The 27674-nt window shown below is 38.8% G+C and overlaps 1 protein-coding gene across 21 annotated transcripts in view; it reads left to right on the plus strand.

Annotated features, from left to right (window-relative positions):
• The window catches only part of mical2a (microtubule associated monooxygenase, calponin and LIM domain containing 2a), a 61317-nt gene that overhangs the window by 26035 nt on the left and 7608 nt on the right, over positions 1 to 27674 (plus strand). For 6 of the 21 annotated variants that reach the window (XM_059537786.1, XM_059537854.1, XM_059537844.1 and 3 more), the window contains exons 5-25: positions 4261 to 4362; positions 8662 to 8817; positions 9265 to 9365; positions 11267 to 11524; positions 11634 to 11749; positions 12006 to 12132; positions 12894 to 12984; positions 14852 to 14999; positions 16746 to 16945; positions 18584 to 18690; positions 18813 to 18881; positions 18965 to 19102; positions 19642 to 19755; positions 21746 to 21994; positions 23315 to 23422; positions 25410 to 25484; positions 26145 to 26273; positions 26366 to 26443; positions 26645 to 26737; positions 27225 to 27340; positions 27462 to 27531. In XM_059537786.1, the coding sequence (XP_059393769.1) occupies positions 4261 to 4362; positions 8662 to 8817; positions 9265 to 9365; positions 11267 to 11524; positions 11634 to 11749; positions 12006 to 12132; positions 12894 to 12984; positions 14852 to 14999; positions 16746 to 16945; positions 18584 to 18690; positions 18813 to 18881; positions 18965 to 19102; positions 19642 to 19755; positions 21746 to 21994; positions 23315 to 23422; positions 25410 to 25484; positions 26145 to 26273; positions 26366 to 26443; positions 26645 to 26737; positions 27225 to 27340; positions 27462 to 27531 (2645 nt within the window). The remainder of the gene's footprint in view (positions 1 to 4260; positions 4363 to 8661; positions 8818 to 9264; positions 9366 to 11266; positions 11525 to 11633; positions 11750 to 12005; positions 12133 to 12893; positions 12985 to 14851; positions 15000 to 16745; positions 16946 to 18583; positions 18691 to 18812; positions 18882 to 18964; positions 19103 to 19641; positions 19756 to 21745; positions 21995 to 23314; positions 23423 to 25409; positions 25485 to 26144; positions 26274 to 26365; positions 26444 to 26644; positions 26738 to 27224; positions 27341 to 27461; positions 27532 to 27674) is intronic. The other 15 variants (XM_059537792.1, XM_059537804.1, XM_059537933.1 and 12 more) reach the window with 13 other exon arrangements.

Here is a 27674-nt window from a genome sequence, read left to right on the forward strand (position 1 = left end):
GGTTGTGTCGCTGGGACTCCTGAGAATGAGAGCGTTCATGAAATGGGTTTTGTCACTACATTTCAGCCCGACGCGCGATCTTTGCTGCTCTGTAATAGTGACGCGCGCCTGCTCAGCAGCCTTGCGCCACTGGAAGAGCGCAGACTTTTACGCACAAGGAACCCCTCTGGGGACGGTTATGATGTGGAAAGTTGTGACGACAGATGCGTCCTTAACAGCCTGGGGTGCCACCCAGGAGGGCAGAACGGTGAACGGTCTGTGGACGAGCAGACTACGTTACAGACACATAAATTATTTAGAGCTTCTGATGGTATGGAAGGCTCTGAATCATTTTCTGCCTCACCTGCAGGGACATCATGTGCTCGTACGCTGTGACAATACCACAGCAGTGGCTTATATCAACCGTCAGGGCGGCGTGTGCTCGTCAAAACTTCACGCTCTAGCTTACAAGCTTTTGGTGTGGAGCAGAAGGGTTTTCCTATCGTTATGCGCGACTCATGTTCCAGGCATTCTAAACAGAGGCGCAGATCTTCTATCGAGGGAAAACCCAATCTACGGAGATTGGTGTCGTCACCCGCAGATAGTGGATATGCTATGGATGAGATTCGGACAGGCAACCGTAGATCTATTCGACTTGCGAGAAAACTACCATTGTCCTATTTTCTTCTCGCTAAAGGACGTGGACGCGCCCCTCGGGGTAGATGCACTGGCCCACCCATTGGCCCAGAGTGCTGCTGTATGCTTTTCCTCCCCTGTGCCTGATAATTCCCACACTGGCCAGGGTGAGAGAGCAGTGCCTGTCTCTCATTCTCAGATAGCACCCAGGTGGCCCAAAGCACTATGGCTGGCAGAAATAATCCCTCTGTTATATATACTTGGCTGCGATTTCGGCCTGTCATGTGGGTTTTGAGGGCTCAACAGTCGGGCAGCATCCTCTAATCCGCAGATTTATGAAGGGTGCCCGCCGCTCCTTGCCAGTCATCAGGAGAACTGTCCCTGAGTGGGACCTCTCCATGGTGCTGGAGGCTCTGTCTCAATACCCTTTTGAGCCTCTGGGATGTATTTCCTTAAAGCTTCTGTCTTTCAAGACAGCTTTGCTCTTGGCCTTGGCATCAGCTAAACGTATCAGTGAGCTACATGCACTCTCGGTTCATCCCTCGTGCACTAAATTCTCTCTTAGTGGAGATAAGGTTTCCCTTAAGCCTAATCCGGCCTTCATGCTGAAGTGCTTCCCTGAGTTCACTTCGGAGGTGTTGGAGCTGTCCGCTTTTCACCCTCCACCTTTTTCCTCCCCGGAGGATGAGAGGCTAAATGCTATGTGTCCCGTCCGTGCTTTACAGACTTATATGACCAGGACCAGTGCTTTCCGGAAGAGCGACCAGCTCTTTATTTCATGGGCACCCCCTCATGGAGGGAATCCCATATCTAAGCAATGCCTCTCACATTGGCTTGTGAACGCTATAGTTTTGGCTTATGAATCCAAGGGAGTGCAGCCCACAGGGGACATCAGGGCTCATTCCACGAGGGGCATAGCCGCCTCTTGGGCTTTGTTTAGGGGAGTGTCACTGCAGGACATCTGCTCCGCTGCCAGTTGGGCTTCTCCTCATACTTTTGTGCGTTATTACCGGGGCAATTATTTTAGTGCGTTATTTTAGGGGTGGGGTCTTCTTAGCCCTTCCCTGCAACCACATTGGAAGTAATGAATAGGGGGGAATGGGCCGGCAGGTCACGTACATTCCTGTCACCAAGCATGCATTTCCATTCCTTTCTGGTGTATTTATATGCATCTCGAACACGAGATGATGAAAGAGAACAATAGGTTACTGTCGTTCTCTGAAACATCGAGTGGAGAGATCCACCAGCTTTGCCCCGCTTGCCGCACGAGAAGCGAATATACTTACTGGAGAATAGCAGCGTCATAGCCATTATATGCCCTTAGGTAAGGGGTGGAGCCTTACCTGGCATTGGCTGCGCGCTTCTGTCTGTCTAGCCAGACTTGGTGCAATTGGATGCTTCTGCAGAGGTCAGGTACGGATGCCCTTCCCATAGGTGGATCTCTCCACTCGATGTTTCAGAGAACCGGGGTTACGACAGTAACCTATTGTTTTAATAAATGAATAGAGTGGAAGTCTTTAAAGAAACAAGTTAGAGTGTCAAATAAAGATGGAAGAGATGTGTTTTTGGCCGATTCTTGAAGATGGCTAAGGACTCAGGATTTCATTCAAACTAAACACTTAGGCATTTAAGCATAATACATTTTATTTTAAATGTCTTTGTTAATTAAGAAACATGCATTCAATACATTCAGTAAAGTGTGTCCAAACTTTTCACTGGTATTATAAATACTATTCAGTATGCTTTCTAAGCCTGTTTATAACCAGAATGCCCATATATCCCACTACTTTGATTTAATTCACTTCATATCCCATAGTTTTATTAGACACCACCTAAGCTTGAGTATTGAAATGTTAATCTATACTCATCTTGATGAATCTGGGTTCTTTTGATTTTGCTGTCTCTGTATTACAACATTTTCTTTGGAGCTGTCTAAGGTTTCCTGGGCTGGTCTGTCATTACCAGGAAGATGAAGGGATGCAGTGCTTCCTGTCTCACTATAATAGCTGTTTCCATGACAACCAAACAACACCTGCAGAGTTGTTAATGCAACTTTAATGCCTGTGGAAAAGTGTTCAGATCCACTTCACTCTCCCCTCCCGCATCCAAATGTCATTTTATGACTACATAAAATGAATATAGTTCACCCGTTACACACCGCTCTGCTATCTAGTTTCAAAAGATTTTTAAAGATCAGAGAAATGAAGAAACTGATTAGTTGATCTTGATAATTAGAAACACAACTCAAAGGTCTAAGGAGTGTGTTTCCATATGTGGCCACTTTGGTCATCTATGGTGGAACAACATTGCGTAAGCTTCTCCCCTAGACTTCTAGACCATTAGCAATCTATCTTTCTCCCTTCAACAGCAATGACAACAGGCAGATAAAAACAAAAGTGCTTTCTAAATTAAGAATGTGTGCTTGCTGTGACCCTGTACTATATCCTTGAGCGAGACTTATGATCCTGGATATAGTTGAGTTGGATCTCAAGTTCTCAACCTATGTGAAACAGTTTTTGTTTATTTTGCTTTAAAGTTGTACACGAAACGTTTGACATTGATGGTTGGCCATTATTAATAATAGCTGAAAGACTTGCTGTGACTGTATGTTTCTGGAATGCATAGTGTTCTTGGCACGATTGCATAATGCATACACGAGTAACATTACCTAGTCTTGTTGAAATATGTAGCTATTAGAATTTTTTTTTTCATTTTACAGATTATTTCCATTTAAAACAACCCGCGGTTCACTTACAGCAGGAACAGTTAGTCAGAAGTGAACTTAGGTGAAGTGGCTTGAAATATTTTAAAGATCCACCCAACTCCTGTCCTCCCTGGAGGAAAAAATATTGCTTAGATGTTGCTTGGGAGACTTAATGAGTTCCCAGTTATGCATGAACTCTCAGATGCTTCTGAAATTCCTTAGGAGAAATAAAAATAGAAACAGCAGAGTCAATTGTTGGCATGCTGTAAAAATATAGAGCTATAAAATGAATGTGGATAACAGCTCAGATAATTACGTTTTTGGAGTTCGAGTCATTATTAATATCAAGATTAGAGTAAACATACTAAGATTACTAGAGTTGTTTTCTTAGTAGAATCATCTGAAATATGTCTATTTTTATTTCTCCTAACCAATGAGTCAATGCCTGGCATGCAGTAAGAGTACAGAGCTATGAAATTAAAGTGGTAGCAACTCAGATAATTAAGTCTTTTGTTATATGAGAAATGTTTGTGTTCATATTTAAAACTCAGATGTCTTCAGAATTTGACATTATGCCAAATGGGGGGTGGTGTTAGCGCAGTGGATAAGACACATGCCTTTGGTGTGAAAGACCCGGGTTCGAATACAATGTGAGAATCCAATGTGTCCCTGAGCAAGACACTTAACCCCTAGTTGCTCCAGAGTTTTGTGACCTCTGACATATATAGCAATTGTAAGTCGCTTTGGATAAAAGCGTCAGCTAAATGTAAATCGTAGCACAGTTTGAGACACTGTGGTGATCTTCTCTTAATCTCAAGAGAATTAGTGTCATTTTCTCAGTAGAAATGTCTGAAAATCTCATTGGTCTCTAGGAGATATTAAAAAGATCTCAGTTGTGATTTGTCACTTTTACAGCTGAACAATTTTGTTTGTTTCTGCAGGGCCGGGCTGGAGGGCAGAGATCCGGCCTGTGGATCACCCTGTGGCCGACTTCGACTTTGATGTGGTGGTGGGAGCTGATGGGAGACGAAACTCTTTAGAAGGTATGAGCTCAAATGGGTAAAGATGATGCAATCGCTGCTTATGAGAAATAAAATCTAAAATCTGCCTTGCTGAATTATATATATTATGTAGACTAAAATAAACACACATGCAACCCTCTGTTTGCACAGTAACTAAGAGGCTATATTAATCTTTGCTCTATGATTACAAACTGTTCTAGCAGTTACTAAAATTGTACCTGCCTAAAATATGATAGCATGTTCATGAAAATAGCATGTCATATGGTCTTACAAATAATGTAATAGCATACTTCTCAACAAGCCACGCAAACTGGGGCACAAACTATGAATTTGAGCAAAATGGCAAATGTAGAAATAAATGAACACAATAAATGAAATTTACTGACATTATACTCACCCTCAGGACATCCAAGATGTAGATCAGTTTGTTTCTTCATCTAAACAGATTTGGGGAAATTGAGCATTATATAATTTTCTCATCAATAGATCCTGTGCAGTGAATGGGTGCCATCAGAATGAGAGTGCAAACAACTGATAAAATCATCACTACAGTACACAAGTAATCCATTTATCTTTTTACTTTACAAGAGATTGATTATGCACTGGAGTAGTTTGGATTACTTGTGGATTATTGTGATGACTCTCATTCTGACGGCACCCATCTGAAGAGCATCCATTGGTAAAGAAGTGATCCAAACTTCCAAATCTATTCCAATGAAGAAACAAACTCATCTGCATCTTGAATGGTACTTTTTCAGCAAAATTTCATTTTTGGGTGAACTATTCCTTTAAACAGCACTAATAAAACTTCTTCAGATATAATCCAAAACCTCTCTTTGTTACACTCTTTCTATCATTAAAACAACCTCAGCAACTCTTAAAATTTGGCCCATGCTCTTGGCCGAAGTTTCTAGAATGCATTGTTTCATCCAAGAAGGTTATTAAGCCATAAAATCAGGTTCTGCTGTGTAAAGTGATACTGCATGATGTCACCAGCCGCCCACCGGTTACATATGAGATCAGCGAGTCAACATGTGGTCTTGAGGAGCTCTCAGGGTTTCTGAACACTTTTCAGCTGATGATGTGTGTCCATTGGACTCTGTTTTCCAGGTTCGTCATCTTTTCACTTATCCCTAATCAGATGCTTTTTCCAAAAAAGGCCATTTGTGGGGCCTTCCAAACTATGAGATGTTAGCTCATTGCCCAGTTATGAGTAACTTCAGGGAAAAAGAAACCCAGTTTGTTTTGGACATTAATTGAGCTAGTTTAGGACGTCTAGGGAAAGTTAAATTTATCCCAGTCTGAGACAGAGCAGCGGTCAGACGAAAGCAGCTGAATTTGGGCAGAATAACGCAGATGACTAAGAGGACAACTGATGTCTTAGTGAGTTAACAACATGGCAGTATTGGAACAGTTCATGCTCTTAATCAAATCTATGTCTGTTCGTAAAGAAGCTTTGTAGAGCCTCATGAATTATTTTGCAGGATGAGAAAGCAAAGCCAATTCTCCACGACCCAAGTCAACCCACTCAACAGCCATTAAAAATTAGCAGCTTGTGCTGTTTTTGTAAAATTTGCCAGGCCGGGGTGAACTTATTTGGCTAATGCATAAAGGCACTTTTTGTTTCTTTTTTTGTAGGCCTCTAACACATCTTAATCAGGCATGATGAAATAAAAATCTCTTGAGTCAATCAGACAGAGTGTCAAAAAAAGGGGAAACAGAACATTTTGTTGATCTCTTTAGGATTCTCTGTTTGAGTAAAAATATTTTCTGAAAGGGCAGTTTTTGCCTTTTTTTGTTCTGCACATCAGCAGTGTCTTAGGAAATCTTTGGATCCTTAAAAAATGCATAATATAAAAAACTACGGATGAATATTATAGACATTTTCAACTTGAGAGATTTACTTCACAGACTCAGTATATTCATATTCACTGATTTTAAGGGATATTTCACCCAGAAATGAAAATTCTGATTGTCATTTGCAAGTTGTGCTTGTGATGTTACAAAATTCCAGCATCTCCACTTTACCTGTCCACATGCATTACAAAATATAAAGTTTTGAAAGTCCTCCATTTAAAAGGCAATTTTCAAGTTGCATCGAACGTTTTGGGAACTCCCCCGGCGAGACCACGCTCTGAAGCATGTGTGAAATCAGTCCAATAGAGAAGCAAGACATCACGTCACCCTTTTGTGACGTGAGCTACCAAGAAGCACAAAGGCACATCCAGCAAGCGCACATGTTAGCTTCTGCTCTTCTGCGAGCGCATCTGTGTATGTGTGTGTGTTGCATAAGCACTTCAGTCAGTCAGTATTTCTCTTTTAGAAAGCAATACAATGCCTAAGTGTGAAATTAAATGGCGATTGGACACTGTTTTTAAGTCGTGTGTTCCTCCCTGGCCATGCTAGTGGATTTAGTGGAGGAATCCGAGACAGGCTCATCCTTACCTTGGTCCCACAGCTCCCTATCAGGGATCGGAATCCCCCCGTGGTTTCTTCCTCCCAGAGAAAGACCCAGTCACTTCATCTATCTTTCTCCAAGGAAGTTGATGTGATTCGACACGGAAGAGCCTACAGACTCACCACCACAGCCCCTCGCATATGAGGAGCTAGTGGCCACTCTGACTGAGGTCTATAAGAAAGCTATCCTCTAATGTGGCACATCAGCTGCCTGGAGATGGCAGATCAGTAATACGTTTGCTGTGGTCCACCTAAGAAAGGGTGGGTGGTCGAGACCATCACACTGGCCTATGAGTCCTGTCACCTATAGGTGTCAGAGTGCACTCGTCTAGGGGTATGGTGACCTCCAAGGCCTTATCAATGGGTGTGACCCTTCAAGATGCGTGTGCTGCAGGCTGGTCCTCTCCCCACACATTCATCCGTTTCTACAGCCTGAACCTGACATCTATCCCAAGGTCCCAAGTCCAATCATCTTGATGTTCTTGCCAGATACACACCAGACTGGGACTTGCTTGTATGGCCCAGTGGGTATTCTCGTTCCCTAAGCATTCAACACAGCTCAAGTCCTGAATGGGAACATCTGGAGGTCCCGAAGGGAACGGGACACTGCGTCTCCCTGCCATACTCCCTGCAGCCCTGCACGCACTCACTTCTGCAGAAGCTAACATGTGTGCTTGCTGGATGCACCTTTATGTTTCCTGGTGGCTCACGTCACCCTGCTTGTGACGTCTCACTTTTCTATTGGACTGGTTTCACACATGCTTCAGAACGTGGTCTCGCGGTGGGTGTTCCCGAAGTGTTCGACTCAGCAATTTTGTTCCCTTCGGGGAACCATGGTTACATACTTAACCTTGAGATGTTTTCAATGATCAACTGCAAAATGCTGTTAATTTGTGTAAAAAGATGAAAATGTTTAGAAAATATTTTCAAACATATTGCATTCGTGTGGACGAGGCCATGGTAGGCTGGTCACTGTGAAATATCAGCCCATAACTGTTCATTAATCATCATCAGTCTTCAGGTCAAATCAAGTGTTATATTTTTGTCATTGATATACTACTGTACGCTAGTTAATATTTGGAATACATTTTTTAAAATCGATTTTGAATTGATTTTATTTTTATGTTTTCATTTTTCAAGTTTTAGTTTGAGTTACAGTAATTTAGTTTTAGTTATTTTAGTACTTCAAGTTAAACTAAATTATAATGAGAAATATTGTCTTGGCAACTACCTAAAATAAAATATGTTTTATACTATTTTTACTAGTAATTATTTTTTTATTTAGTTTTAGTTTAAAATAAGAAATACTGGTCACATCCAAGTCACTTTTATTTACATAGCTCTTTATACTTTACAGATTGTTTCAAAGCAGCTTCAACAGGAAAAATAACAGTCTCAATGTTGTAAAATGTATAAATTTTGAAAAATAAATAAATAATTTCAGCTTTAAAGCAGCTCTATATTAGACAATAGTGTCATAATTCAGCTCAATTTAGCTCAGTGTTGTTTCAGTTTAGTTTAGTAAGTGTTGATGTTGTAAAGTATGTGTCATTATCCAGCTTAATTCAGTTCAAATAGTCTCATTCAATAGTGTCAGTACAAGTTAAACTGATAATATTACTGAATATTAATTATCTTAAATATCTTTTTCTTTTAAATATAATATAAAATTATATTAAATATCTTCAGATGTTTTAACTGAGCATCTGTGAACCAAAAATAATGGACTTGTAATGGCTTTGGGGTGGCATTATTGTGCTGCATTAGTTTTCCTCTATCAAACTCAAGAAACTAATGCAACATTATAAACTTCTGAACTCTTTCCCCCTTCTCCCCCCTCCTTCTTCTTTCTCTCTTTCTCAGGGTTCAGGAGGAAGGAATTTCGTGGCAAACTGGCCATCGCCATAACAGCAAACTTTATCAACAGAAACACCACCGCTGAGGCAAAGGTCGAGGAGATAAGTGGAGTTGCCTTCATCTTCAACCAGAAATTCTTTCAGGATCTCAGACAGGAAACTGGTGAGCAATATGCGCCACATTAGCCACTAAAAATACACCACATTAGTCTAAACTAAGCATCCAGCTCTCTGGATAATAAAGAAATATCTCCCAACCCTCTCAGCTATGTACTTTCACCTCTTCCCGGCATTTCCCCGCAATGTTTTTCATAAGCATGTCAGTGTTATCTGCAGTTAGGAGCGGCCATATATCAGTTATCATCTTGCTCTGATTTGTCACGTAAATGTTATCCTCCAGGGATTATGGGCTTCCTCCCTTCAAACACTTACGTATGCTTTGTATACCTGCCGTGACTCGTACCCCTTTGAAACTGAATTCCTTTAATATCCTGTAATAAACTCACTCTGACCTCATGAGATTCGTTTTGTCATATTACAGGCATGAAGATGGTGAAGATGAATATCTCTGACAGATTTAAGTAATACCACAATTTTGTCTCTTTCGTAGGAATTGATCTAGAGAACATTGTCTACTACAAAGACAACACACATTACTTTGTCATGACAGCTAAGAAGCAGAGCCTGTTGGACAAAGGTGTCATCATTCATGTGAGTTGGTTTGCTTTACTTTGTGGCAAGTGTCGTGAGAACTATTTTTCTCGGCTTACTGCAAGATGGAGGGAGACCAGACGCCTAAAAACACAACAAGAGTCCAGAGGCTTATAAACACTCCTAAGGAGCACATATTTATTAGGGGGAGAGAGACAGTCACAAACAGTCTCTGGTACTATCAGTTCTTGGGCTTCGTCATTGACGCACATTAGGGTTGTTGGCAATGTCTGTGCTGATCTGATTCACGCAGTGAGTCGAGTGCTAGAACTGAGTGTGCGGCTGACAGTCTTCACCTATTTTGGATTGCAGCCAGCTTTGAAAAGTCATCCAATCTTTCCTCAAGCCATTTTTTTTTACACTGTCTGAAGCCAGATATATTATTTAGTCTCTTTTTGGCAAAGATCTGGATTTTTCTGGTCAAGGTCATTTCTGCACCACTAGTGCCACCCCAGTGTGTATATATTTACATATATCAAAAATGGATTTATTTTTCCTTTAAAATATTTAAACATCCTAACAACAAGATAAATTTAATTGAGGAACAAAGTTGCATGAGATATTATATATTTTTTTTGTTTGTGTGTTTCTGGTGTTGTTTTTACTAGCATTTAGTGAGGTTTATTTTTAAGGGTGAATGGAAAATAATAGTGTTCAAGAAAATGTATTTTGAAAATATATCCATGAAAAGATTTACCATCTTGACCCTTACATTTTTTTGTTCTTTGGTTAAAAAGTGTTATAATCTTGATGATCTGTCTCCATTCTTGTACTGAATAAGAACATTTTATAATTTAATTCCTCAGCCATCAAAGTCCCACCTTATGTTTTTTCAAAGTATCTGTTTCGTTCAAAAATGTCATATTTTGGAAGTAAAATGCGGCGTAAATGATGTTTCATGTTGACCCCAGAACCAGCTATCACAGCGCATAATCTCTTAGTCGACATTAATTTTGACTTGCTAGCAGTCTTACTGTATATTGTAGCAAATAATCTCAAAAGGGAAATATATCTAATAATTACAAAATAATTATATCAGCAGCCAGTATTAACTGTAGCAGAATTGATATTGTCATTGACTAATCTGTTCATCCAGTGAACATTCAGTGTAAGTTCATATCAACTCTAAGAAAGGATATTTTAGTGGCCACAGAAAATATCTTTCCTACAGTATTAATGCATTGTAGCATGTAGCTGGATCAGAATTTTAAAGGGACATTATTCACAAGCAGGAGTTTTATTTTATTAACTAAACACTAATATACATATATACTACTCTAAATAGGGTGGCCATATGCGCCAGTCATACGGGACACGTCCCAGCCAGGATTTTAATAATGCCTAAAATATCCAGGTTTTGGCTATTTGCACTATGCAGGTTGATTGTTGTGTAACATTCATGAGAGCTATAAAGAGCAGAGCAGACGGCTCCTTATTCTTTCGAATCGCTTTCACGTGTTTGTTCATTTGTTTGACTTTAAGCATTGTGGCGCACTTTGGTTTTTTTGGATTTGTGCGCAGCGACGCTTCAAGTCAATGGAACGAACAAAAACGTGTGCATATTTCCATCGCTTTGATCGTTCCCTCTAGATCTCACCTTCTCACACGCAGCCCCCCGATTGGTCGATTATGTACAATACCTGCATGTTATTGGTCAAACTGCTCTGGATGTTTTAGGCAATTTTAAAATCCTGTCCGTTTTCCCGTATGAACGGCGCATATGGCCACCCTAACTCTAAACAAAAAAGCATACAATTACTCATACATAGGGAAAGGGTAAGTGGTGTTGGGTGAGGGGTCTGTGATTGTTTTTTAATCTAATGACCAATTGTGTGTCTGATTGGTCTGAATGCTACAATATTTGGTATGATATCGTTTGTTTGTTTTTTTGTGTCTACTAGGATTATATCGACACCGAGGCACTGCTGAACAGTGAAAACGTGAATCAAGAGGCTTTGCTGGCATACGCACGAGAGGCAGCCGACTACGCCACCCACTACCAGCTGCCCACGCTGGACTACGCCACCAACCACTGCGCTCAGCCTGATGTGGCCATGTTCGATTTCACCAGCATGTACGCCTCCGAAAGTGCCGCTCTCGTCCGGGAGAGGTTTGCTCACAGTGTACTGGTGGCACTAGTGGGAGACAGTCTTCTAGAGGTGAGGAGATTACATTACTGTCCAGTTATACTTAAATAATCATTCTTGTGTTTATGTATATTTATGATTATTATGTTTGATTCTGATGATGTTGTCTGTCTCACTGTAGCCCTTTTGGCCTATGGGGACGGGCTGTGCCCGCGGCTTCCTGGCAGCCTTTGACACGGCTTGGATGGTGAAAAGTTGGGCGCAGGGTAGAAATCCTCTCGAGGTGCTGGCAGAGAGGTCAGCGAAGTTCAAATTTAACATGTGCAAATAATAACTGCTCACACAGCTTCATATAAATAGACCACCATGTTTTCATCTATAATATATTACTATTTGGTCATACTAAAATGATGAATGAATGAATAAATAAATCAATATATATATATATATAGTTTTTTTTTCTCCAGATTTCAGGGATGTTGAAAGTGTTAATATGCACTTAAAACACTATTAATAGCTTGTTTATGTTATTGTTTTGTTTTTATTCTTCTAGGGAGAGTCTGTACCGATTGTTACCTCAAACAACACCTGAAAACATCGCCAAAAACTTTGATTTGTACACCATAGATCCGGGAACACGCTATCCCAACCTCAATTCAAACTGTGTCAGGCCACACCAGGTGAGATGACAATACCATCTGTGCACAGTTTACTGTCATTAAAAAACCCATATGATAAAATCACTGCAGTTCACAACCTCAAGTGAGCTATTGCTTTTATAAAGCACCTATGTCTATGAGGATAAATAAACTAATACACTGCCGTGTATTATTAACAACATTTTTCTTAATGTTTTTTTTTAAAGAAAGTCTCTTATGTTCAGCAAGGCTGCATTTATTTGATTAAAAAAGTAATATAATTTGTAACAGTACAATATTATTGAAAAAAAAAAAACGATTTTACATTTGAAAATTTTTGATGGCAAAGATGAATTTTCGCATCCACAGATTTTGCTGCTTAATATTATTTGTGGAAACCTATAACAATATCATTAATTCAAGTCTCAAGGTACTGTAAGTAAGATATTAAATAAATAGTAATAATAAAATATTTTGACAGTTAATACATTTATAATTAATCATTCATAGGTGATAATAACTGAGCACCTCAGCATATTAAGGAAATGCAGCCTTGGCGAGCATAAGAAACTTCTTTAATAAACATGACAAAGTCTTTTTTATTTAAAAAAATTACTCAAACGTTTGACATGTATTGTATGTAAACACATCAAATAAGCCTAACTGTAGACTACTTATAGTTGCCAAGCAACAAGGCTATAAACATGGCTCATCCAATCAGTATTTAGAGATGTAAATATGATTTTTTTTTTACAGTCACTCTCCTTGAAACTGTCATCACTGTTTATTTTGCTCCTTTGCAGGTCCGCAACAACTATATCTGTGGAGAGATGAAGCCGTGCTCTCTGGAACGGGCCGCCACCATACGCCGCCCCGTTAACTTAGCCAGGCGAGGTTAGAAGAAACTTCTAATCAGTCTAACACAGATATATAATTGTCCTCCGCTCTTTTACTTGAGTGCACCATACAAGAGTTCCTCAAGAGTTGCCGCCACTGTATATGAGAGCTGAGATTTTCACATTATAATCAAAGGCAACAGGCAAGTAACTCGAGTTAAGACGAGTGTTTACAGCATTCCTACCTTCAGCAGATAACAGGCAGCTCGTGTTTTAGAAACGCTCTCAAAACAGCAGAGCGAGCGCACTCCTCCCACGAGGTGGCAGGTTCAGGGAGAGGGAGAATTTATTCCTTTTTCGAGGGAATTCGACCCAGAGTGAGATCTGTTATTACCAGAAGAGCGAGAACTGAGAAGATCACTAGTCTAAGTAAAGAGTAAGAACGCTCCAGACATGCTGCTCAAAGGAATCGATTAGTTCACTCAACAACTGGAACTTCATTATTTACTCATTCTCAAACCTGTATCTTAGTTTCGTGAAACTTAGAAGTCGTCATTTTGAATGTTCATGCTGCTTATTTCCATACGATGAAACATAATGAAAGTGAGCTATAAAAACAACTTTTGTGAATTGTACACTAGCTGCTTTTGTTAATAGAAAACAGCAGCATGAACATTTCTCGAAGTATCTTTATTTGTGTTCCAGAGAAGAAAAAAAAGGTCATACAGGTATTGAAGGACATGAGAGTGAGCAAACAATGACTGAATTGTTTTTTTTTCCGTGAATTATCTTTTTAATGTAACGTCTTTTTTAATGTCTTTGCCTTTGAAAATTTCTATTAAATAGATACTAAAAAACACACTACTGAATTTTTTTTTATTATTTATTCTTCTAATTTTTTTTAAATGTCTTGTATGCTTAAAAGTGCATTTATTTAACTGAAAATACAGTAAAAATATACTGTGAAACTATTTAAAATGACTGTTTTCTATTTAAAATAATAAGAGGTCTTAAAAATGTTCCGATTTGTAATCATTCTGATATGCTGATTTGGCGCTCGATTATTATTGCTACTATATTTTTGTGGAACTCATGATACATTTTTTTTTTAGGATTATTTGATTTAAAATTTCAAAAACAAATAGTACATACAAAAACTGATAATGCTTGATAATAGTTAGAGATGTTTCGTTAGCACCGAATCAGCATTGATGCTGAAAATTCAGATTTGCCATCACAGGAATAAATTACATTTTGAAACATATTCAGATAGAAAACAATTCTTTTAAATTAAAATAATATGTTGCAATATTACAGTTTTTATTGTATTTTTGGTCAAATAAATGTATTATGTTAACCATAAGATACATATTTTAAAAATTATATATATATAATGATTCCAAACTTTTGACCAGTAGTGTACATCAGTTCGAAATGTGCTGTACGTGCACTTTTCTCCGGTACTTCCTCTTTCCTTGGCTAAATTAGCCTCTTAACAGGAAATAGAAAAAGAGGCAAAAACAGAAATATCACATATCTTTAAGTTCTGGTCATGCTGCTGTTTCCTAAATCAATAACAATAAATCCTTTCCGCTGTTCTTTTGAGCTTGTTTGACATGTGGCTTTACTGCACCTAAAAACAGTTGTTAGCTGTTAGGTTGAAACAGTACTCTGAAACAAATAATAAAGAGTGAGTTGCGTCAGAGGAGCATTATGCTGCTTTGAGATTGATGAGGCAAGTTCAGACACCTGTCACAGAGAAAACGTCACCTTGACTTTCAGTCCAGATCAACCTTTGTATTATATATTTTTATAAAGCTAAAGTCTCAGGTTCTCAGAGTTTTTTGGTCGATCAGCTTTTAAATAGCATTTTCCTCTGCTTGTGTGTGTGTGTGTGTGTGTGTGTGTGTGTGTGTGTTTAACAGAGTCTGAGATCAGGCCGAGTCGGTTACTGACGTGGTGTCAGAAGCAGACGGAGGGCTACAGGGCTGTGGATGTGACTGACCTCACTTCCTGCTGGAGCAGTGGTCTGGCTCTCTGTGCTCTCATACATCGCTTCAGACCACAGCTCATGTAAGATAAGATTCTTTACAACATCTCTCTTCTGCAGGAAACATCACCAGAACACTGTATATCCCTTTATAAATGTGCATGTAATATTTGTTACTAATATCGTGAACAGTAGGATCACTCAAAGTATTTAATTACTGACACTTACATAGTACTGTGGTACAGTGTAGCTAGTGATATTGTATGATCATCATTATTCATGTACAGTAATATGTATTCACATGGTACTCCATAGAATACTGTGGTATTACCATGGTGTATCTTTAAATATTGCCATGGTACTTTGTGAAAAAAAAACAGCTAAACAACAGTGTCTTTAGTACATGTTTTCTAGATTATCCAGAATTAGGTGTAAACATGGTATTATAATAGTGCCATGTCCAAAATAAATGCATGGTATTGGTAATACCATGGTACAAAGTAAAACTATCACTATTCTACCTGCTTCCATGTGCAAAAAATGTACAAACATACATACAACATACTACAAACATAGTATTACCATTTAAAAAAAAAACATAGCATTGGTAGAGTATTATCATTGTACAAAGTGATAAAAAAAACCATGGAATTACTACCATGTGAAAAAAAAAACGGCATTGTTATTACCATCTGGAAAAAATTACAAAGGCAATTTCTCAACAACCAGGGTATTACATCAGTACTATATCCAGAAAAAATACATATATAAATTACATGGTAATACCAAGGTGCCATGTTTAAATAAACATGGTACTGTACATTAACGTTAAAACATGGTTTTATCATATATCATATCATATCATATATCAAAAAACAAAACATGAGACCATGTCTAGAAACCTTTTTTTTTTTTCTTGTCCTACTGAAAAAAAAAAAATATTAACATGGTATGGATAATATTGATAACGTGATAATTTAGCTCACTATTTTTTCTTGTCCTACTGAAAAAAAAAAAACATTAACATGGTATGGATAATATTGATAACGTGATAATTTAGCTCACTATAATTGTGATAAGAAATTTTTACCGGTACATCTCTAGGTACTACATCCAATAATAAAATACAAATTGTCAAATAAAAACAATGTGCATGTATAAAACCCATGGTATTACCTTGATACCATATTCAGATTAAAAATACAAAAACTTCATGGTGTCATGACCAAAAATGTAATTTGTAATACATGCTAATATTGTCCATTCTAAAGGATGGATCAGGCAGTCCCTAATAAAACAGTAGTTTACATGACACTTTGATAATATTCATATGATGAGTGAAACATTAGCAATGGAATTAAGTCATAAGCACGTTTAATAAATATTTGGTCTGCTTCCTGACATACCCACAAATCACGTTCTGTTTTGGCAACCATACCAGTCAACTCTCCTGTATGTTTATTAGCTTTTGCCTTCGCACAGTTAGTTACTGTGTGCTCCTAAACATAAGCAAGACATGAGAAAAGCACTTTGACCCCTTGAGAAATTGCTTTTTTCCTTCAAAAACAGATATCCTGCTACACAATACTTATTCTAAACAGCGTGACTTTTAAACTTCAGCGTTCTTGGCTGAGAAAGTGTTTGAACAGCATAAATGTGTGCAACATTTCACACACTTTATCAAGGGCCATTTTTCAAGTCCGTCATTTAAGATTTAAGCAGAGAAGTTTCACAGCTGCACATTGTTTTTTCTTTGCATAAATGTCAAGAGGGCAGCTTGTTTAATTCAGGTCCCATGCTCTCTGTTCTTATCACCTTGTTTCCTGTAGTGACTATGACTCTCTCAATGAGCAAGACTGTGCCAAAAACCTTCAGCTGGCATTTGATGTGGCAGAGAAGGAGTTTGGCATTAAGCCTTTCATCACAGGGAAAGAGCTGGCGGCAGGTCAGGAGCCGGACAAGACCAGCATGTGCAACTACCTCTCCAAGTTCTACGAGCTCTTCCGGGGAACGCCTCTACCTCCCTCAGGTAAACTCTTTCTTTACAACCCTATTAGGATCACTGGCTGTGTTTGGAGTGGTAAACTAGTATGTTACTTGTGCCGAATACTTCAGAATCAAGTACACTAATGTTTAATATTGTGGGTCGGTAAGGTTTTTGTTATGTTTTTTTAAGAAGTCTCTTATGCTCACCAAGGCTGATTTTTTTTTTTTTTTTTTAGCAAAAATACAGTAAAACTGCAATATTGAGAACAATTACTATAATTTAATAACTGTTTATAAAGTTTTGTCAGGACACTTTGATAAATGAAAAGTTTTAAATAAAAGTAATTTTACAATTTTGTAACATTATAAGTGCATTTACTGTCACTTTTGATTTGAATTCATCAATTTATGGCATCCTTGCTGAATAAAAGTATAAAAAATAAATAATAATAATTAATTGGTAGTAAATATATATACAATAAGGTCTCCTTGACTTATTTGATAGGACTACAAGGATTTAAAAATATATATACAAATATTACAAAAATTGTAAAACAGAATTAAATTATAATTATTTTTTTTCTTTCAAGATGGATAAAACTTGCTTAATTAAATATGCATAAATATCTAGCATACTTGTATTTGAACATTTCTCCTTGCCTTTTGGTGAATTGAAAGTTCAAAAGAACAGCAATTATTTGAAAGAGAGATCTTTTGTAACATAAATTAGTGCTGTTAAATTGATTAATCGTGATTAAGTGCATTGAAAATAAAAGTTTGTTTACATATATACCTGTATGTGTGTATATACATATATACATATATACACAGTACACACACATATATTATGTAAACGCAATCTTTAATTTTTGATGCGATTAATCGCGATTAATTGATTTGACAGCACTATTATAAATGTCTTTACCGTCACTTTCAATTTCCTTCATCAGTTTCATTTATGACATTACTAAATAAAAGAATTAAATTAAATCAAAAGATCTTACTGACTCCAAACTTGGAATAATAGTGTACTGTACATGATACAGTATACAGTATATAGACATATAGACATAGTCTCATAATTCACAGACATTATTGCAATAGAAATATCTTTTCAGCCCCTTCAGCTCTCAAAATGTACATGACATTTTTACAATTAGGTGTACATAAAGGTGTTCAAAAATGAACCTTTTACACTGTCCAAAACCTATTACCTGCTTTGAGTGTGTCTTCCACCTACTTTGCATGAGGTGTGTCCATTAAGGAAACACACAATGCATTTATGGAAAACCCCTAAAGAGAAGCATTTTATCTGGCCTTTTGCACTTGAACATTTGTGTTACACAATTACTTCTCTCACGCAGTCATGCCAGGAATGCATGTCTGTCTGAAACCAGGTTACCGCCCTGCAGATCTGCATATCACCACAGTGGAGGAGGCTATAAATATTCCACATAATATATTGTCTGGCCTCAGAGACTTTAATACAGCAGAAGCATATCCATACCCCCATACCCCCGGACCGCGATTGTGCCCCTGCGGAGGCATTTTTCTAGAACAATCAAGCTGTAATATGAGGATTTTATGTTGTAAAGTGATGTGCATTTGTTTACCAAGAATATATGTTGCAGTTGTTTATTATCAAATGCCATGCAAATGTTTGTCATGTGGTTTATTGTAGATTCAAAGCGAGATGGTGATGCAAATAATGAAAAATGTCCATCGGGTTCTTCCAGACCTGTTTACAAGTCATTGAGTTTGCTTCAGCCTCGTAAACGCATACCCAAGGTAGTATACAATGGGTTTGATTTATTACGAGCACTTTCACAGTTTCTGTTTGGTGGACTTTCTTATTTTGTTGAAGTTTGGACATCACCTTCTAAAGCAAAATATAACTTATTGTTCCTTAGAATGACAAAAAGACTGAAGACAATGATGCCATATACAAGAGAAGACGGAAAATAAGTTACTTAGAAGAGGTCTGTATTATAGTATATAATAACAAACCAGTAAAAGCATGTGACACTAGAACTGGTCTCTGATTGGTCCATTTCTCTTCCAGCCAACCAGATCCATCAATCAGAGTTTTTCTTTATCCAGCGAGGGGCGGGAACTGAAAGAAAACAAGGTCAAGTTTATGGCCACTCAGCTTCTAGCAAAATTTGAAGACAGCACTGCAAGCTGCTCTATTCGCAGACAGGTAAATACTAATTTATCTGAACTCACGGCATCAGCTGAAGATTTACATTGAATTTTCTTAAAGAAATAGTTCATCTGACAGTGAATATTCTGTCATTGTTTACTCTCTCTTATATCAACTCTATTTCCATTTTTTCTTCAGTGGAACACAAAAAGAGCTATTTTGCCAAATGTTCTTGCTGCTCTTTTCCGTATAATAAAGGTGAAGGCTGTAGAGCATCAAAATACACTCTAAGAGCGCTCTTTATGTTTTGTGCGCAAAACTGTCTGAAGCCATACAATAGATTTTTTTAACAGACTGAATCTCTGCTGGTGCTCTAAAGCATCTTTCACAAACATTGCAATTTGATATGTCATGATGTGTTGTACAAGGTTTGACATCAAGATCGATCTTAATGGTTTAAGGCATATTGGTTTCAAATTCTATAAAATATTGAGTATTTCAGTGCTTAGTTAATCTCTTCTTTCTCTTTTCTTCCCTCTGTCCATCTGACCCTGGCTTCCTTTTCTCTGAAACTGTTCCTGGTATAATGATTTCAGTCTGACTCTAATGATGAGAGGCCTCCAAGACCTCCATCGCTCGATATGATCGATAGCCCTCTCTTTAACATTATCAAGAAGAAAGTCCCACCACCCCCACCCCCTAAAAAACAGGTAGAACCTCCAAAGTCAGTTTACACCCACAAAAAATACTTATAAAAGTATCTTTTATCACCTGGTATTAACTGATAAGATTTTTAGTAATATCCACATTTTAAAACTCTACACTCCTTAGACTGTACAGTAGTTCTTTATTGGCATCTGTGGTTCCATAAAGAACCTTTTGAAGTTTTCCATTCAAAGTTCAAAAAAGTTTCTTTAGAATTGTTTTAATGTTCTTTAGGGCATATTTCGGTTACATGTGTAACCCTCGTTCCCTGAATGAGGGAACGGAGACATCATATTGGTGACTGACGAATTGAGAATCTTGCCAGAGAGACCAATCCACTTTGAATGTAACAAAATTAGCCAGTGGACACTGGCATGAGGAATTTGCATCTGGCTGCCACACCTCACAGTGCAGGTACAAGAGGGAGCAGGTGCACCGTATTCATTCATGTTTTCACTGAGGAGCCGAGCCGGTGACCCGGCAGCTCAGCAGTAGTACAGCAACTGTGGCCACGGGAAGTCATGTCTCTGTTTCCTCCTTCATGGAACGAGGGTTACACATGTAACATGAGACGTTCCCTTTCAGTCGGTCAATCTCGATGTCATGTCGGTGACCGACGAATTGGGAATCCTTACCAACACGCTAGGGGAGTTGCACCCATAGCATGAATGGCAGAGGCCGCCTCCCCACAAGCTCTATAAGGACTGCCAGTTAGACCTGACTGTTACTTATAGGTTGACGAGGGGAGACACGGATCACCCCGCAGAGTGGTAGCGGCCATAGGAACGGCAGAAAAAGGTGCCTTCCATGATCTCGTGAGTTCCTCATTAACTTCTGAGAAGGATGGCACCAGAGGGAGCCCTGAGAACCAGCGCAACCCCCACTAATGAACCGGGAGGTGGTGGAGGATCCACACGCGCCCGACATTCTCAGCAGCCAGGGAAAGCATAGCCATTATCTCTGGGTCTGACTCGGGCAATGCCACTCTCATCCCCAGAGAGAGAGAGAGAGAGCTCACCCTCCGATACAGTGATCGACATCTGGTCAACAGGGGGAGCACCGAAGGATAAGGGCGGTACACTCTGTCCTGCAGAGGGCCCAGCGTGCACTACCGGCATCTCCACCGGCTGCAGAGCACTTGAAGGGTGAGTAACTTTCTTTGGAGAAGCCGTCACCATGATCCTCAAATCACCTCTGACTCCATCGGAAGCTGCAACGCCCCGGGACGAATGCTGGATCGCGGCAGAGGCACTTTTATGCAACTCCTAGATGGTCATGTCCCCAGACAGAGAACATGCACCATCCACGAAAGCTTCCTCAGCATGCTTAATGCCCAGACACGTGAGGCAGCGATCTTGACTGTTCTGAGGTGCCAGGTAAGTACCACAATCAGAATCGCAGGGGTGATAGGACATCTTCAAATAGACGCGATCACCCGTGTTGCTCTTTCAGAGATTGCTCTTTTAGTGCTGAAGCACTCAGGGGAGCTGGCCATCGCACACTTCCGGTGTGTCTCCATGAAGGATGATCTTTTTTCCCTTGAGACGGTGACCACCGCTTCCAACTGCTGTAATGCCCACACTTGTTTTCAATCTCTCGAAGGAAGGGAGAGCAGTAGTGATGCACCACCGCTCGGCTCCAAATCGAAAAGATGAATGATTGCAGTGCATCTGCTGCCTCTCACACCTGTGCTGCGTGGTGTGGCAGCCAGACGATTCCGCATGCCAGTGTCCATTGACTTGTTTGGTTACATTCTAAGTCGAGTGGTCTCTCTGCCGAGATTCACAATTTGTCAGTCACCAACGTGACGTCGAAAGTGACTGAAAGGAAACCAAAAAAAAATGTCATCTCTGGCATTCCTTCAAAACCTCCATTAAATTTCACAGTGTGAATCTCTGACTCTCTGTAGATTCACTACAAAATTTTCCCAAGTTTGTGTATCATCAGTATGATAGCTCATATCCAGCGCTGCCCACATTTGCGGTGTGTTCACAGTTTCCATCCATCGCCTGTGTACAACACTCTGAGGAGCCCTCGGCTCTTCTCTTCCCCTCGCTTCATTCTAGTCCTCTGAATCCACGGAGGAAACCACTTCAGCCAACTCACACACACATTCACACACAATCAGAGGCAGAGAACACAGCTGACTCAGATTCAGGAAATACAGCCACCTGCCACTCAGCAGTCCTGGCCATGAGAGCAATGCTCCAGCGCCTCCAGAGGGTGGAAGAAGAGATTAGCCAGGTGAACCACCACCATCTTCCTTCTGGTCTTGTATGTGTATTATAAGTAGGGCTCCTCGGTTGTCCTTCATTAACATGGGCATAAAAGATAGTTGTGACGAGTGGGGCAGGGCCGAGAGACGTGGGAACAGAGCGAGTCTCGAGTCCCACGGAGGAGATAGAAGGATATAAAACTGGAGCGACGACAGTGAAGGACGAGAGAGGACCAGGCCTAATCAAAATAAAAAACAGCGCGGCAGCCCCTCACTGCCGACTGCCGTGCACAAGCAAAACCAGAACACAAACTAAAACCCAGGCCTGGTCCTCTCTCATCCGTCACTGCCGTCGCTCCAGTTTTATATCCTTCCATCTCCTCCATAGGACTCGAGACCGGTGGGTCGAGCAGGTGACGCTCATCTCCAATCATTTCACCGGCCTCGCTCTGTTCCCACGTCTCCCGGCCCGCCCCACTCGTCACAATAGTATTTTGTCCTTATTATTTCTGCCAATATTTGGTAAAACTTGAAGTATTTTTCCCAGGATCAGTGTCAACCCTGTTATCATCATAAGGATATCTTATTAAAGTAACATACTGTTCACAATTACATTAAAATAGTAAATCTCCCTTTTTATCAATAGATTTTGTTTGTCAGAAGACAGATCTTACAATATCAACCCTGTTACCATGAGTTTTTTAGTCAAGAATTGGTTATTAAAACAAGATCATTAGGATATTCACTTGTCTAAAGGAATAATAACATCCCAACATATATTGAGTTTTACTTTGCCTGAAATGGTGCAGTGCTATTTATTATTACTTAAATGCATTATTCTTTAGACAGAATGTCTACAAGCTATAACAGAAAGGCATTTAATTTCTCTTTTCAAAATGAAAAAATGCACCCATTTCATAGAATGTCCCATTTAATGCATTTACCAATTTTGACATTAAAACTATTTCATTCTGTTCTGCCTTCTTTCTGAAGACTGAACTATGAATAGCTGTTCATCTGTTTAAAAGTCTTTTTAATAGAATGATTCTTTATAAAAATTCCAGAAGAGATCTTTAGCAAAACTACATACCTGATTTATGAAAAATAATGTTAATTATTGTTTGAGAATATGTATGTTTAGAGGCAATTTCAACCAATTTTAAATGTGAAAATAATCAAGTTAGCAGTATTAAAATGCATAACATTAATCACAATAGTAATAAAAGTAATAAATGTCAAACACATTAGTGGACAGGGATCTAACCACAGATTTTCCTATTCACCACAGGCTCAGTCTTTATTCTTTTCCACTTTTTTCTTGCTGTTTCCTTTCCACCGGCTTCACTCAGAGGAAAGCCCAGTCTCAAAAGGCCAGGGAGTTTCATAAAAAAAGCATAAAGGAGAAGGCTGTGCATTTGAGCACTCTGTTCTCTGGCGAGGCCTGCTCTCCACCTCAGGTGACTATGTTACTGTGTGTGTCGGCTTTCCTCACTCTGCTGCTGTTGCATGCCCTGCGGTTTTGGCCTGTGATCACTGAGTGACTGAGCATCATTTCATGCACCTGCAGTCTTTGCAGATATCATCGCATACTGAGTAATTAATTCCCTGAAACCCCGCTCACCCATGATTGGTTAATAATCTGTCTAGCAGAACAGATGTAGGTCAGCTGAGGACATACTGCAGTGCTTTTTTACTCGAAAAGAGTTAATAAAGTCAGTGAATGTCAGCGGACATCATAACATATTACGCAGTATTTGGTTGTTCTTTGAAAAAATGGTTAGAATCAAGTTTTCTTTAAATTCTGGGAAGGCTGGTGAAATTCACATGCTCTTTTAGTCTTATAAAGGGTTCTGGGCTGCTCAGAGGTCCTGTAAGCGTTTAAATTGATCTCTCAGACTGGAAAAGCAGCTTCTTTGCTTTTTTACTGCATGCATAAGGAGAAACCATCAGTCCAGGTGTCCACAGATGATTCAAACATCCTCATTCTCTGTGCATTTATTATATTTCCTAGCAGTACTATGTGCTTCTGAGAGAAAATGCAGTGGGCGAAAAAAATACACAAGTTAATTAGATAACAAAAAATCATCTATCTGCAAAAACTGATGCTAGTTCTTCTCTTAGTATGTGTGAATTGCTCTCTCTGGATTCATACTGTAACATGCATGTTCTGGGTTTTGTCATCCGTCATTAAATTGCGGGCTAGACACTCCTCCTTGTAATTTCTATGAACTGGTTGAGTATATTTAGCTTCTGAAAACATTCCAAAGAGTGAGTAACATATGTTGAGCAGTCCTCTAGAGTCTTCAAACAATGGCTAAATCTGAATGAATAATTGTAACATTTTCCACAAGAAACTTAAGTTACTTAAATAACATAATTTATGTTGCATGTTTCCTGGTTTTCCACAAAGAAGTATATTTTTATATGTACCCATAGGAAAGAAAAAAAACAAATGAGGTCTCTTTCATATCTCAGTTGTGTCAGGCAGAAATTAGAGCAAAAAGAGCAAGAATTAAAGGGATCGTGCAATCGATTACTGTCATCATTTACCCTCATGTAGTTCCATAAGACCTGCAAGACTTTTGTTCATCTTTGAAACACAAATGAACATACAGTACTATATTTTGTATGAAACCTGACAGATTTCTGTCCCTCCATTGATATTTCATGCAACCAGAACTTTGATGGGTAAAAATATATAAAGTAATTATACAAATAATCCATAATTAATCCATAGTTTGATCAAAGTTTTCTGAAAAGATACAATCTAAAATTTAAAGACAAAATTTAATGGAATGGACTTTCTGTGGAGAGACAGAGAGTTTCAGAAGAGATCTCAACATCTCAAACTTTGCTTAAACCTAAGTCTGCAATTAAATTTCAATAAATCAAATATTCTAAGAACACATTTTCTGTAGCTATCCATGTTAATTTTACTGCTCATGTCTATTTTTGTGTTTGTTTTTACCATGGAATTTTTGGAGAAACATCAGAGATAAAGTTCTTTATTGTCGGTTAAACATAACTACAAAATTCTAAGAACTAAGGCCTCCTGAGATTTAAAAGAGCAACATTTGAGCAATACATTTTCCTTTGAGTAATGAGTGTCCTGCAATTCCAATTTTCTCAGTTCTTAATGTTCATGATATCTCTGTTCTGGACAGACTGACTCCTCTGCTGTCTGACCTTCTAATCCATCTCCACATTAAAACCCCACCACACCCAATCCCAGAATGCATTGCTGCTCCCTACAGTACATCCTCCCATGTCCTCTCCTAATCTTGACTCCTGTCATCTGACAGTGCCTGTCATTACTTACACATGCACTTCTTTCCATCTGTAATACCACTTAACACTCCTAATACTTCTTGCCCATTTAACAGCCTTTAATGAATCATCATCAATTCATGTCCTCCTCATGCTCTTTCCTCTGCTTCTAATAAGACGGATATACCTCAGACTGGGCAGCTAGACATGCAGTTTTGTGAAGAAAAGAGAGAATCAGTGAAAAGCTCAAAGGTGCTTCTTTCTGAGACATTTACAAATATGATATAGATTTCATTAGTGCCTGTTCACTTTTTCAGCAGCACTGTTACAGAAGTATTTCTACTGTACCATTCATTTTCCAATAAGGATTTTAAAGTTATAAGCCATGAACCAAGCCAACCAGCTACAATGTGAATCACAACATCACAAACTTTTATTTGAAGCAAGAAAATCTTTTAAAATTAGCAAGATCGACTCCACAGAGCTCTTTCAGTGCCATTTGCTCACCACAGCTCTCTGATTGGTGGGATGTTCTGTACAGAATCATGGGTAATGTAGTTTTTCATCATGAATTCCACTGTTAAACTTGATTATTTTAAAATTCAATTGAAATAATGCGAACAAATGGCTTGTCAGATGTACTGTCAATTAGCAACCTCAGAGCTCACAAATGGTGGAAAGGTTGTTACATTAATTCATTTTTTTTGCACTTGATTAGCATTACACAGAAAAAATTAAGCAATTTATGATTTTAATTCAGTCAAATTAGATCCTTGGTATATCTTTTCTAAAGAAAACCAACATTTTAAAAGCTCTGATCTGATGATTACTTTGAAGGTCTTTTTCAACCCATGCATTTTGGTATTATCCAACTTGCTCCAATCTCTCTCTTCATGACTTGTGTTCATGCAGCCTCACTCTTCATCTCTCCATTTTCCTCATTCCATCCCACTGACCACCCCTTCATGTCCTCTCCCACAATGCACTGCTGCTTCCTGTCCTCCACTCATTTCATCCTATCCCTCTCTGCTGTTACAGCAGGTAAGGGCACGTGCAAATTTTACACTCTGTCAAAGTCTGCTAAATCTAATTCTTACTTTTTCTCCTCTTCAACTGGCATCCATCTGATTAAGGTGTCTAAAACCAAACCATTAGATACGAAGCACTTTATAAAGCAGATACAGGGAGATACAGTGAGTTCTTCCCATCTGGTGAGTGTTCTCTCGTCGCTCAGCTAAGTTAGGAAATATAATTACAGTGGAAAGGGATTTAGCATAAGTGTTTTGACATCTGGCATGCTGAAGGTCAGCGGCTTAGTCAATCTTCTAAATAATTGTAGGTTATAGTTATCATTACTCTATGCTCAGAGTGCGGCTTTATGACATTGAATGGGATTTAATTTGTGGTTACAGTTAAGCAGTCGCAGAACGTCTCATTTTAGGCATCAGAGCGAAACCCAGATCCCCCAGTCAGAGGAAAACAGAAACTTTAACGTACCTGATAAGGTATCATGGCACCATCTAAACTTGTTGTTTTGCATTATCTGTGACTTAACATATAAGGAAAGTGAAACCAACATGTTTGCATGTCATATAGACAGTGTTTCTATTATGTCAAGGTATGAAAAAATATATTTTTCCACTGTGAAGTGTTAAAATAGGCAGTTTAAGATACTTAATTGGTGGTGTAAAGAAGTTGTTCCACACATAAGAGCATTCTAAAAAAATTAATTAATCTTAACTACCAAGTGTGTTTGTGGATATAGGGAATTTTCTTAGAGTGCCTCAATCAGTGACTGAAAACCTTTGTGTGATGCTGAATTCACACCGAAAAGTGTCAGTGTAAAGTCCAAGACCAGTGAGAAAAAATTACTTGGCGATACTGGAGCAATCTCCAGATTTAAATTACAATTTATGTTATTCTATGTAACATATAATCAAAATATTTATTTCCCTGTTGTCTAATCTGTCTCTCCATCTCTGCTCTGAACAGAACAGTTCTTCCACTATCCATCCTCATCAGTCTAACTCCATAACATTTCATCCCATCCCAGAATGCACTGCTCCACTCCATCTTTCCTTTCCATTCTGCTCTGCTTCTTCATTACGGTACACATGTGGTTTTAACTTTAACACTCTTCCTGTGCATGGCCTTAGTTCTAATCCCATTCAGAGCCATTTCTTGTTAACATACAGTATCACTATCACTCTGCTCATGTCTCTTTTAAAGCAGTAAACTAAAGCCAGAAATACTTCATTGCATAAACATGCAAGAAGAAGCAATGTGTAACTCAGAAATGGTGAGTGTTTGGCAAGATAATTGTTTGATTAATTGATTGAAAGTGAAATAGGCACCCACTAATGAAGCTGCTTTTTGTTTTTTAATCACCCTCATGTTGTTCCAAACCTGTGTACCGCTCTTTCTTCCATAGAAGAAATATCT

Source organism: Carassius carassius, chromosome 3 (assembly GCF_963082965.1).
Source record: "Carassius carassius chromosome 3, fCarCar2.1, whole genome shotgun sequence".
NCBI lineage: Eukaryota > Metazoa > Chordata > Actinopteri > Cypriniformes > Cyprinidae > Carassius > Carassius carassius.